At 52.3% G+C, this 12068-nt stretch overlaps 1 protein-coding gene across 5 annotated transcripts in view; it reads left to right on the top strand.

Moving 5' to 3' along the window:
• Positions 1 to 393: 393 nt before the first annotated feature.
• STUM (stum, mechanosensory transduction mediator homolog) overlaps positions 394 to 12068 on the top strand; it is a 56155-nt gene continuing 44480 nt past the window's right edge. The window contains exon 1 of one of the 5 annotated variants that reach the window (XM_064594458.1): positions 394 to 805. In XM_064594458.1, the coding sequence (XP_064450528.1) occupies positions 610 to 805 (196 nt within the window). In that variant the 5' untranslated portion in view covers positions 394 to 609. Of the gene's footprint in view, positions 806 to 8837; positions 10633 to 12068 lie in introns of those variants that run through there. The other 4 variants (XR_010412383.1, XM_064594459.1, XM_045877623.3 and 1 more) reach the window with 4 other exon arrangements.

Below are 12068 nucleotides of genomic sequence, written 5' to 3'. Positions count from 1 at the left end.
CGCGTCTCCTGCTTTCAGCTCTATTATCGACTGGAACGAAATCCACTTAAATGGGAATGCGTTGAAGGCCTACTAGGCACCGGGCGCTGTGCGCCCCTGGCCTCAATCCGCCCAGCGTTGTGTGCTTCCTCCAGATGAAAGGACTCAGCTCCCGGCTTTCGCGACAGGGCCGGCCGAGCACACCAGCCCCGTTCGCGGTGTCCCGGGCCGAGGCTGGCGCCCGGCTCACCTGTTCCGGGGAGGCGAGGTGCGTCCATCCCTCCCAGGACCTGAACGGCGCGGGCTCCCTCCGCGTTCCTCTTCTACTTTCCTGCCTCCGCCCGAATCCGTAAGTGGCATTTTGTAGGGGGGGCGGGGGGGGGGAGGCGGAGAGAAGGGCGGGGAAGGGGCCCGGCGGGGAGGGGCGTCGGAGCGCTGTCGCCGAGCGCCGCACCACCCCCTCCGCCCCGCGCCGGGGTGTGGGCGCGGCGCAGCGCGCTGCAGAGGGCCGGGCGCGTGGGGACGCGGGAGTGCGGGCTTCTCCGTGAGCCGCGCGGCGCGGGAGCACGCTGGCCGCCTGAGCTCGGCGCGGAGCGAGCCGCCGCCACCCGCCCCTGCGCGCGCCGCGCCATGGAGCCTTCGCACAAAGACGCCGAGACGGCGGCGGCGGCGGCGGCGGCGGGGGACCCCCGCGCCGCGTCTTCGTCCAGCGGGGTGGTGGTGCAGGTCCGCGAGAAGAAGGGCCCCCTGCGCGCCGCCATCCCTTACATGCCCTTCCCGGTGGCCGTCATCTGCCTCTTCCTCAACACCTTCGTGCCGGGATTGGGTAAGACGCGGCGGTCGCGACCCCTGCGCCCCGGACCCCGGCGCGGAGGGCACGGGGGACGCCCTCGGGTGGCGCCCGCGCTCCCAGCGCCCCCGGGCGGGTGGCCGAGGCGCGCGGAGTAGGCGCCCGGGGGGAGGCGCGGCGCGAGGCTCCCTGACCCGCCCTTCACCTCCTCCCAACTGTGAGCGTCGTGGTCCGGCCCCAAAAGCCGGAACTTTGCCGGGGACCCGGGGCGGGGGGTGCCGGCGGGCGGCGGCGCGGACGGCTCCTCCCGGCCCCGGCGAGGCTCCGCTCCAGACGCCCCGAAATCCTGCTCCTCGTCGCCGCCACGCGCGCCCTCCCGCGAGCCCCTTCCTTCGAGGGGCGCGGGGCCGGGCCGGGGGAGCGCGGCGGCGACCGAGCTCCCGGGCGTTGGAGAGGTCGGCCGAGCCGGGCTTCGGCGACACCGCGCGAGCCCGCCTGTCTTTGCGGAGTGCGGACCGTGCGGGGGCGAGTGTCCTCCGCCTCCTTCCGGTGTGTCCGCGATTCCTCCAGCACCCGCAGGGCTCGGGTGGGGTGGACGGGGGGCGGTCTCATTAGTTTCAATGCCTGTGGGTTTGCTCTCTTCCGTCCTTTCCGTTCCTGAGAAAGTGGGGAGCGCGCCGATGTAATTCTGTGTGGGACTCTGCCTGGAGGGCGCCCTGATGGTCCCAGTGTCCCAAGTTTCCCTGACCCTCCCTCTCCTGACCCCACCCCAGATCTCTGTCTGCGTGCCCTCCCCCAACTCCTGGCTCGCCTGCTTGGCACCGGCTGTTCTTGCCGGGAGGCCCCCCCGCCAAATGCGTGCGGGACTGGAGCGGCAGGCACCTCTGTGCCCTCTCCAGGAGAGAGCCTGCCCCTGCGCCAGCCAGTTGCCAGTGCATGGCTCCAAGTTTCCAAGAACAGGTCAGCTCGAAGCCGTTTGCTGTTTTACTTTGGCCTTTCTCACGGCCTCGCGCTTAGCCAGCTCCCCGGGGCCCGTGCCGTGCCGGTGGTAGGGAAGGTCACACCCATCTACGCAGGATGCGTTCACTTTCCCCTCGGGGCTTGCTTGTGCTTGTGCGCTCCCTGGGCGGCTGCGGGGCGCCGGGACCACAGATCTGTCTGAGCAGGAAGTTAGGTGGGCGGCAGCCATGCTCCCCCCTCGCGGCGCGTCCAGCAGCCTGCCCCCGGGGCCGTGTCACCAGGCCGGCTGTCCGCACACTTGGACGCCGCGGGGACAGCTAGCCGTTGTTCGTTTGTGTCAGAAATTCCCACCTGCTGGAGTACAAACGGGGACGCGAAGATCGAGAGCGGGGATGGGTCTTCGTTACACTTTTTTAAAAGTGGTGAAGCAAATGGCACCCTGTACGGTCTTTTGAGGAAACCAATGCATTCTGTTTCCCCCTTGGGAGGGGCTGCCCCAAGCTGCTAATGGGTGGGGGTATCTACCCCCCCCCCCCCGCGGCGGACCACCAGCAGGAGGCCCCAGCTGTGCCCACCTGTGCACCTGTGCAGGCCTCCCCACCGCGGGTTATGCCCCTGCCCTGGGCATCCAGCTCTTTCTTCCCTCTTTGCACCTCCCTTTGTTAGATCAGAACCCTATGGGATTTTTCTAAGAAACCTTTCTGAGAAGCCAGAAGAAAATAAAGGGAAAATTAGCAAACTGCAAAAGTTAATAAAACAGGTGAGCCAAGTGTGTACAGGTTTCTGAATTTTCAAGGACCAAATCCAGGCATGTTTTTCGTTTTGTTTTGCTTGTCATTGTCCACTTTGCTGGCACGCAGGCCCCCGCCCTTCTGCACCCCCAAGGAGGAGCTCCTGATCCTGGGTGGTGTTTCTCACCTGTAAGGCAAGGATGCTTGTCACTCTGGGCTGTGGAGAGGACAGAATGAAATTCTAGAAAGCTCAGGGGTTGGGCGCAGAGGCAGTGCTTCGGGGAGGGTGGGTTCCTCTTGCCCTTGGCCCTTCTGCAGAGCTGAGCACTGCCCCCCACCTCTGGCTGTGCAGGGTGCTTCTTCGGGACCTTGGCTTTGAGTCCTTGTGGATCTCTCTGCTCCCCTCAACCTTCAGTGGAGCCCAGGGTGACAAGGCAGGCCATGCAAAACTCGCAGGCATTTTTTGTTTTGTGTTGTTTTTGTTTTTGTTTTTTTGTCCTCCATGAGTGGTGTGAGTGGCCCCAGCGCCTGGAAATCATCGCCTTGGCCTAGATCCCCTCCTCTAGGTCCTTCCGGCTTATCTGAAGCTCCCGTGAAAACTGACTATTGATGTCGGGCTCTGCCCTTTTATGAAGTGCAGCTTTTTTCCGATGCATTTGCTCTCACTCATTCAACCAACACAGAGCAACCACTACATACCGGGCTCTGGGGTGTGACAATGAAGAAGTCAGTCGAGGTGTCATAGACTGTTGGGGAAAATGGATGCAAACTTTGTTTGAATTTGATAAATGCTGTCATGGCAGCAAGACCAGAACGTTTGAGCGCAGTTAATTCTTCCTAGGTGGAAGTGGAGTTCAGAGAAAGCTTCCGAGAGGTGTTGCAGGAGGTGAGACCCTGCCCAGGAAATCAGCCACAAGGCCCCAAGCCCTTGCTTGTCCTGACTTCACTTCCACTCTTTGGAAACTGGTCAGACCTTTGGCCCAAAGATCGTTTCTTTTTTCTGGAAACTTCCTTCTCTGCAAGTATTCTCCTCATTGGCAAATCGAATGGGACAGAGGGGAGGGGGTGGGGGGCTGGATGAAGGCATGTTTTTCCTCTGATGCGGGTGTCTCATGTTCATCTAGCATGAGAAGCCCAGTCCTTACTGTTCCTGGGGCCTTGTCGATGTAAGCAACAGTGCTGTCACTCCATAGAGGGATGCTTCCTCTCCTGGGATTTATGATTTATGGTCACTCTGACTCCTCATTGGAACAATACAAAACAGATAAAAAGAGATGATGGTAGGGGCGCCTGGGTGGCTCAGTCAGTTAAGCATTCGACTCTTGGTTTTCTTGGCTCAGGTCATGATCTCAGGGTTGTGAGATGGGCTTCTCTCTCCCTCTCCCCCTCCCCCCCTGCTCGTGCACATGCACACACACTCTCTCAAACAAACAAATAAATAAATCTTTAAAAACATGGATGCTGGTAAAGAGAGTGCCCCTCCACCTCGTCTTATTCAGTGACACACTACTAATACAGACCGTTGTCAGTAACTTCATAGTCCAAAAAATAGGGCACTTATAAGTTTACACGCAAGTATTCATATATGTAATGAAAGTTCATTGTTATGTCCCAGAATGGACAGAGAGTTTGTCTGTTGGTTACGGGCAAAGTTATACTTTTATATTTAAAAATGTTATCTCTATTGACTGACTCGGTGAGACGAAATTGTTGATAACTCAGATGGTGACAGGGAAGTGGTAGTGGGGAGAGCTTCCCTTGACCGTTGACCATGACTTCAGACTAATGTTGGCCACAAATCTACTGGAGAATACTCATAGATATTTAATCTATCTCTAATATACTGCCTACTCTTTGACACCCAGCGAAAGTCTGCTTCCCTGGTAAGAGCCCCACAGGCTGGCTCAGCTTCTCTCTGTCTTTCCTCCAGCCCCGAGGCTCAAACTGATGATGAATATTGCCCTATCTTGTGGCATCTACTGCTGACTTTTTAAATTGTTTTTCAAGAGTTTATTTTTTACCTCTGTAAATGTAAGTTCCTTGAAAGCAGCAACCATTTTAAATTTCTCCTTGATATAGTATGCTATATATGAATGAATATTGACTAGAATTATACTCCTGGAATAGGCATTAGAGGTCATCCGGTCCAATGCCTTTATTTTATATGTAAGTGTGGTGGTCCTGAGGATGCAAGGACCAAGGAAGTTTACATCCTATTCAACCTTTTTAAGGCAGTTATTTAAGTATGTATTTCAGTAAAACCAGAGAGAAAATCAAGAGAGAAGATACGAGATCCAGGAAACAAGGGATCCAATTCAGGGCAGCCATGAAAATCGAGGATAAAATTGTTCAGCGGGCCTGAGAGCAGGCAGTCTTCTTTATTTTTTTTTAAAGATTTTATTTATTTATTTGAGAGAGAGAGAATGAGAGAGAGAGAACACATGAGAGGGGATAGGGTCAGAGGACGAAGCAGACTCCCTGCCGAGCAGGGAGCCCGATGCGGGACTCAATCCAGGGACTCCAGGATCATGACCTGAGCCGAAGGCAGACGCTTAACTGACTGAGCCACCCAGGCGCCCAGGCAGTCTTCTTTAGAGTGGGAGGATGAAGGCCCCAGGAAAGAGTTCTCCGAGAATGGTATGAGAAGGGGACATTCCATAGAGCTAAGAGTATTACTGGGACTGCCAGAAATTAAACCTTGGATGAAAAACAGAAGGCAATTAGTAACAGCAGTAAAGACAAAAGGCTATGCAAAAGCATTAAGATCCAAAAATGAAGCAAAATGCCCAATTAGATCAGAAGGTCAGCAGACTTCACAAAAGAAGAAGAAAAATATTCCAAACAACAAATGGAATGAGAAAGAATTTGGAGGATATTGGGGATACAGTGTAGAAAGCACATGTTTCTTCCACCAACAATAAAAAAAGAGATGTAATCAGCAACTTCAGGGAGACGAAAAATTTTTCATGAAAGGCAAAGCTCAAATATGAAGCAAATCAAAATGTGGCCTGATATGGAGCAAATGATGGAATATATAAAAAAGGCTCTTCGAAGTGCATAGGGTCTGTGCCATTGGAACAGTGGTGCACAATATGGGCTCTTAGCACCTCTTTGATTCTGCAGCAAAGAATATTTGCTTAGTCATAATAATATAAATGCTGCTCGGTGGTTTTCAGCTTTTAAAAGCAACCACAGACAAGGCACTGAAGCCTGCTTAATAATAGCTATAAAGGAAGATGTAAAGTTTCTCCACCTTCACAATATAAAATGACAACTATAGCTTCTAGAAGTTGGCAGGTGGGTTGTGATAGGTTATTGTTCCCAATTATTCACTGTCCTCCCTGAAAAGAGGATGGCACATCCCCACCTGATGCCATATGGTTTGCCATGCTTCCTGTGGGAGGGAGGGGAATATTTCCTTCCCTGCCCACTGATAACGGGTTTGGCCACGTGACTTGCTTTGGCCAATTGAATGTGAGTGGCAGTGACATATGCAATGACTGAGCAGACACTTTAAGAGGCATTGTGAGGTTCTGGCATTGGTCTTCTCTTTCTCTCATGAGAGTGGCAGGTCTCAGATGGGGCTGCTCTTCAGTCTGCCTCCCAGAATAAAAAGGGACATCAGAAGCACAGCACAGCATGTCACATGAATAAGAAATAAACGTGAGTTGCCGAGATTTTGTAGTAATTAGCATTGTTACTGTCCTAGTGCACCCTACCAAAGCTGACTGACATGGAGAGGGTAGGGTAGAGGTGTGAATACCCTCCTCGTACAAAGGGCAGGGGAGAATCAAGGGATGCTGTCCGTCATTTGCAGATCAAGACATAAAGGTTACCAAGGTGATCAGTGGATGAACCGAAATAAGGCTATGTTGGGACAGTGGAACAATAGTGGGTCAATGATATACTGGGATAGTATTGGGACAGGAGCAACAGGAAGATGAGGGCTGATGTAAGTTAGCTGATCTTACATATCATAGCAGAAAGTCAATGTCTAATGTTGATAAAACATGAAAAAGCAATATAAGTATACTCTGGAGATTAGAAAAACATCAGAAGAATTCCTACTCTTTCTGATATCACCATTGTTTCTTTACCAACTGGCTCATTCCCAGCAGTGTACATACATGCTGACCTTGTCCCCCCCCTTTTAAAAATAGCCTCTTTTGATCTTCTACCCCTCTCCTGCCACTGCCCTTTACAGTATAGTTCCCTGCAGGAGTTACCTGGATTGGCGGTCACTGATCCCTCTCCTCTCGCTTTCTCTTGAACCCACTGTAGTCATTCTGCGTCCGCCACTCACCTGAATTGTACTTTTCAGGATCCCCAGCACCTCGGGGTTGCTAAATCCCGTGGCCAGATCTCTGTCTCCTTCTCCTGGAGCGCTCAGTAGCATTGGACACAGTACCTGTTCCCTCCTTGAAACACTGTCTTCCTCTGGCTTCTGGAACACTCCCCTCTCCTGGTTTTCTCTGTGCCTCACAGCGCCTTCTCTGTCTCCCTTGCTTGTCTTGGCAGCCTCCAACCTTGGGAGTCCCTGGGCACTCGGGGCTCTTGATCTTGGCCTTCTCTTTGACCTTGCTCTTCTTCCTGCCTACACTGGCCCCTTTGATGGTTTCTCCTGGCTTTCTCTTGCATCTTTTTTTTTTTTTTTTAGATTTTATTTATTAATTTGAGAGAATGAGATAGAGAGTACATGAGAGGGAGGAGGGTCAGAGGGAGAAGCAGACTCCCCACCGAGTAGGGAGCCCGATGCGGGACTCGATCCAGACACTCCAGGATCATGACCTGAGCTGAAGGCAGTCGCTTAACCAACTGAGCCACCCAGGCGCCCTCTCTTGCATCTTTATGATGATCACTCCTAAAGTCAGATCTCCTGCTCAGACCTCCCCCTGGACTCCGGAGTCTTACACCCAGCTGACTTCCCAGCATCTACACTTGCAACCCACCAGGCATCCGAGACTTAACTCACCTAAAGCCAAGCTCCTGATGTTCTTCTCCAGGCCTGCTTCTCCCTTCTTTATCCCCCTCGAAGCAAATGGCATCCTTCCAGGAGCTCAGGCCAAAAACCCGGACTCATCCTTGACTCCTCTTTTTCTCGCACCCCACGCCCAATCTGTCTGGGAATGCTCCTGGCTCTGCTTTCAAAATCAATTCAGCATCTGACCACTTCTTACCACGCTGCTTCTGCCTTGCTGGTCCAAGCCCCATCTCCTCCTAAATGGTTGCCATGGGCCCGTAACTGGTCTGCTCACTTTTATTGATGTTCCTCGTGGTCTCTCTTCAACATGGCCACCAGGGCAATCCTTTGAAAACACGAGTGAGTTGGATCAGGTCATCGTTTGAGCTGGAAACCCTCCAAAGTCTCCATGTCACTTAGAGCAAAAGCTCAAGCTTTTATCATAACCCACAAGGCCCTGGGTCAGAACTTTCCCAAAGAAATATGACATGAGCCACAGGTGTAATCTAAAATTTTCTAGTACCTATATCATAAAACACTAAAAGGAAGAGGTGAAATTACCTTTACTAGTATATTTATTTAACTCAGTATATCCAATATATTTATCATCCAGTGCATGTCAATCAAAATTATTAATGAAATGTTTACTATTTCTTTTTTACATACTACGTTTTCAAAGCCTTACAGCACGTCTCAGTTTGGACTAGCCCCGTTCCAGGGCCCGCAGCTGCAGAGCATCTGCCATCTGCTGTCGTTTGGATTCACCTCCCACTCCTCCCCCTCTCGCTCCCTCGGTTCCAGCCCCACTGGCCTCCTTGCCATTCCTCGGCTATTTGAAGAGGCACCTTCGCACTTCAGAGGGTTTGCATTTGCTGTTCCTTCTGCCTGGCAGACTCGTCCCACAGATATCTATGTGGCTCGCTCATTCACGTCCCGAGGGCTTTGCTCCAGTGTCACGGACTCAGCAAAGCCGCCTGTGTTGGGGGTGCCGGGGCCCCCACAACCAGCACCAAAGACAGGGTGGCTTAAGCAACAGGAATTTATCTTCTCGCTCCTGGAGGCTGGGCTGGTTTCTCCTGGGGCCTCTCTGCCTGGCTTGTAGACGGCTGTCCTCACGCTGTCTTTGCTCTGTGTGTGCTCGTGTCTGCGTCCTAATTTCCCCTTCTTTTAAGGACTCAAGTCATACTAGATTAGGGTCCACCCAAAGACCTCATTTTAACTTAATCACCTCTTTAAAGATCTTATCTTCAGAGATGCCGGACTCTTGGCTTCTTCAGCTCAGGTCATGATCTCGGGGTCGTGGGATCGAGCCCCGTGTTGGGCTCCCTGCTCAGCGGGAAGTCTGCTTGAGGTTCTCTTCCTCTGCCTCCCTACCCCCCTCTCCCCCCCGCCAAATAAATGAAAGAATCTTTAAAAAAAAAAGATCTTATCTCCAAATACAGTCACAGTCTGAGGTGCTGGGGGTGAGGACTTCAACCTGTGGATTTTGAGGGGACACAGTTCAGCCCAAACACCCTCCCAGATGATCTTACTTAAGACAGCAGCTCTCCCCCTCCTCCCCACTCTCCCTCCTCCCCACAGGCCCTACCTTTCCCTACTTCCTTTTCCTCGAGAACACTCTCGCTATCAAACATGCTGTATATTTAACTTATTTTCTCTATTGTCTGTTTTTTGTTTGGCTGGTTTTGGTCTGTTCTGTTCATTGCTGTATCTCTGCACCCTAGAACAGTGCCTCGTTCATGATGGGGGCTCCATAAATAGAAGTGCTTGCCTTTGGGAAGCTGGACTCAGCAACGAGAGCTCTCTGAGTATTGCTGGCCCCTAAAAGCCCTTTTTTCTCTGTTTGATTTTTTTAAAACTGTATACCTGTATTACTTGCCTTTTTTTTTTTGGATAGGAATCAATGCCACGGAAAGAGAAGGGGCTTTTATGTGTCACTGATAGGAATGTAAATTGGGACATATTTTCTGGAAACAAGTTTGACACTTAGGTATCAAGAGTCTTCAAATGTTCATACCCATTAGGTTAGTAATCCCACTTGCAGGAACTCATCCTAAGAAAAGTCAAAAACAGGGACAGAAAGTTATGCATAAAGATGTGCCAGGAAGCCTTATTTGTAACATTGAAAATTATAAACAAACCTGGGTGCCTGGCTGGCTCGGTGGGCGGAGCTGGTGACTCTTGATCTCAGGGTTGTGAGTTCAAGCTCTGCGTGGGACGTAAAAATGACTTTATAAAAATGGTATTATAAATAAACCCAGATGACAACAATAGAAGGATGGTAGAATATTATTTACCCCTTGAAATGGTGTTTACAAAGAGTTTCTGACGGTGGGGCAGCAAGTTTTAGGGGGAAATGGGAAAAACATAGTTTGAAATTGTGCAATCCGTAGGATCTCAAGTCTTCGGTATTTTGTGGATTCTAAGGCACCTCCTTTCCCCATGGTGTGGATGTTTCTGAACGTGAGACTGATACCAAGAGAAATGGTTTCTTTCTTTTCTTCCTTTCTTTCCTAAAAAGTTGTTGCTAAATTCACGGTGTGTTTCATGATCAGTGGAATCTTAAAATCAAGAGCATACAAGGTAGAAGACAGATGGGTAGATAAAACCAGACGACACCGAGATGTTAACAGGTGGGGAGCGCCTGGGGGCTATTTTCTTCTTCATACTTTTACACATTTCCCAAATTTTCTAAAACGAACACAAAATGTATTACTTTTGTAATTAGAAAAACTGACTCAGCATTGTCTTGAGCAAACTCCTCCTGTAAGGTTACGATGGTCTAATGCAAGTACGGCACTGTTTTCACAACGGTGAGGGGCTGGGAAATGCCTGGGACAGTGGGGTCCCCGCAGGATCGTTTATGATCAGTGTCCATGCGGCGCCGGGTCAGGTGTGGCAGTGGGTCAGAGGCCCCCTGTCACTCTCGGGAGCCAAGGGACACGTGCTCCGTGAGTCTCCTGTGGGATGTGTCCCACTGTGGCTTGGGTCAGGGTGACCGGGTCACGTTCAGGAATGCCAACAGTGTCCCTATTTCCTCTGAGGTGTTGCAAGGGACTGAGCTGCTGGAAGTGGTGAGCCAGCAGATGCTACTGAGGAAGTCCGTGTTTCCATCAAGTGTCGCCGAGTGCTGTGCAGAGGAGAGTGACTTCCGAGTGCCTCCAGCAGCGTGTCACTGGCCAGGCGAGCAGCGTGCCCCTACTGTGCGCCAGGTCCGTGTTTGGGCTGAGAACCACAGTCGAGGCAGACGCGGTCCCCTCCCTCAAGGAGCTGACCGGCTGATGGGAGGTGCGCTGTCATGAATGGGTGTGCGAGTTACTGGAGGCCGGGCCACCTGAATGCAGTCACGGCGGTGAGGGAGTGGTTTCCGCCACAGCTAGCTAGCCAGGAAGTGAGCAATGGGCTGAAACAGAATGACCCGGACGGCAGGGAACAGAGTAACATTTCCAGCTGTGTGTCCGATTCCTGAAGCCCCAAACATCCTGGAAGCTGGAGACCTCAGAGTTGGCTCTGGTTCTCAAAAGCATGGAACCCTGAGCAGGTCCCTTCACCTCCCTGAGCCTCCACATCCCTATTGGTAGACTGGGGCTCAGGACTCCCGCTAGGCCACCTCACAAGGTCACTGTGTTCTGTTAACCACTAGTTAACATCGGCCAAATGTCCTTTGTTCCCAAGGTCATTTCTGGGCCCCCTCCCAGGGTGGGAAGGACCCCCCCGTAAGTGCTTCCTGGTCCCTCAGAGCCGAGACCTGCCTCACACACCCAACATGCTGGGGGTGTCCCCCAAACCCAGGGCCCGAGGCTGACTTTACTGTTGGGTGAGAGGCTGTAGGAGCATGACTGGTGATGAGTGTGCGCATGTGTGTGCGTGTGCATTGCACACACAAAGGCCACCACAGACTTTACCTTTATATGAGGCACATGTGGGTGGCACAGAGCCTTGAAACCCCGTCACCTGGGCCAGGTGGAGGAGGCCTCAGCAGGATGTACGTCGGGCAGGTGTGTCTTCAGTGTGGGAGCTTCCTGGGAGAATGGGGTGCGGGGCCTCTATGCCCCAGGCTGAGCCATGCTAACCAGGAACGGAGTTTCTAAGGGGATGCTGAAGCGATGGTGTGGGGACAGCATTTTCTTTTTTTTTTTTTAAAGATTTTATTTATTTATTGGAGAGCGAGCGAGAGAGAAACAGCATGAGAGAGGAGAGGGTCAGAGGGAGAAGCAGGCTCGCCGCTGAGCCGGGAGCCCGATGTGGGACTCGATCCCAGGACCCTGGGATCATGACCTGAGCTGAAGGCAGTCGCTCAACCAACTGAGCCACCCAGGCGCCCAGGACAGCATTTTCTTATTCAAACAACAGAACACAGGGATATATTGGGCATTTATTCAAACTCATCAGAGAGACTGTTTTCTTGGCTGGAGTAGCTGACACAAGACAGGGCTGTTCCGGAACCGGGAACGTGGGGCAGGCCTGGCTGGGGTGCTCTGGGGGAGCTACGCATCCCATGGGCTTTGGTCGTTGTTGACTGGGAAGCCTGACGGCCATGCCAAGATAATTTAGTGTTTGTGGAGAACAGCCCATCCAAAGACCTCTACAAAGGAAATGGCCCAACATTCCCAGGACCAGGCAGCCTTAAGGCGGCTCCAGTCCCTGC

The sequence above is a fragment of the Mirounga angustirostris genome, unplaced genomic scaffold (assembly GCF_029215605.1).
Source record: "Mirounga angustirostris isolate CCGP_5_RB_7025 unplaced genomic scaffold, mMirAng1.0.hap1 SCAF_6, whole genome shotgun sequence".
Taxonomy (NCBI): Eukaryota; Metazoa; Chordata; class Mammalia; order Carnivora; family Phocidae; genus Mirounga; species Mirounga angustirostris.
This window is presented reverse-complemented; position numbering and strand designations above follow the sequence as displayed.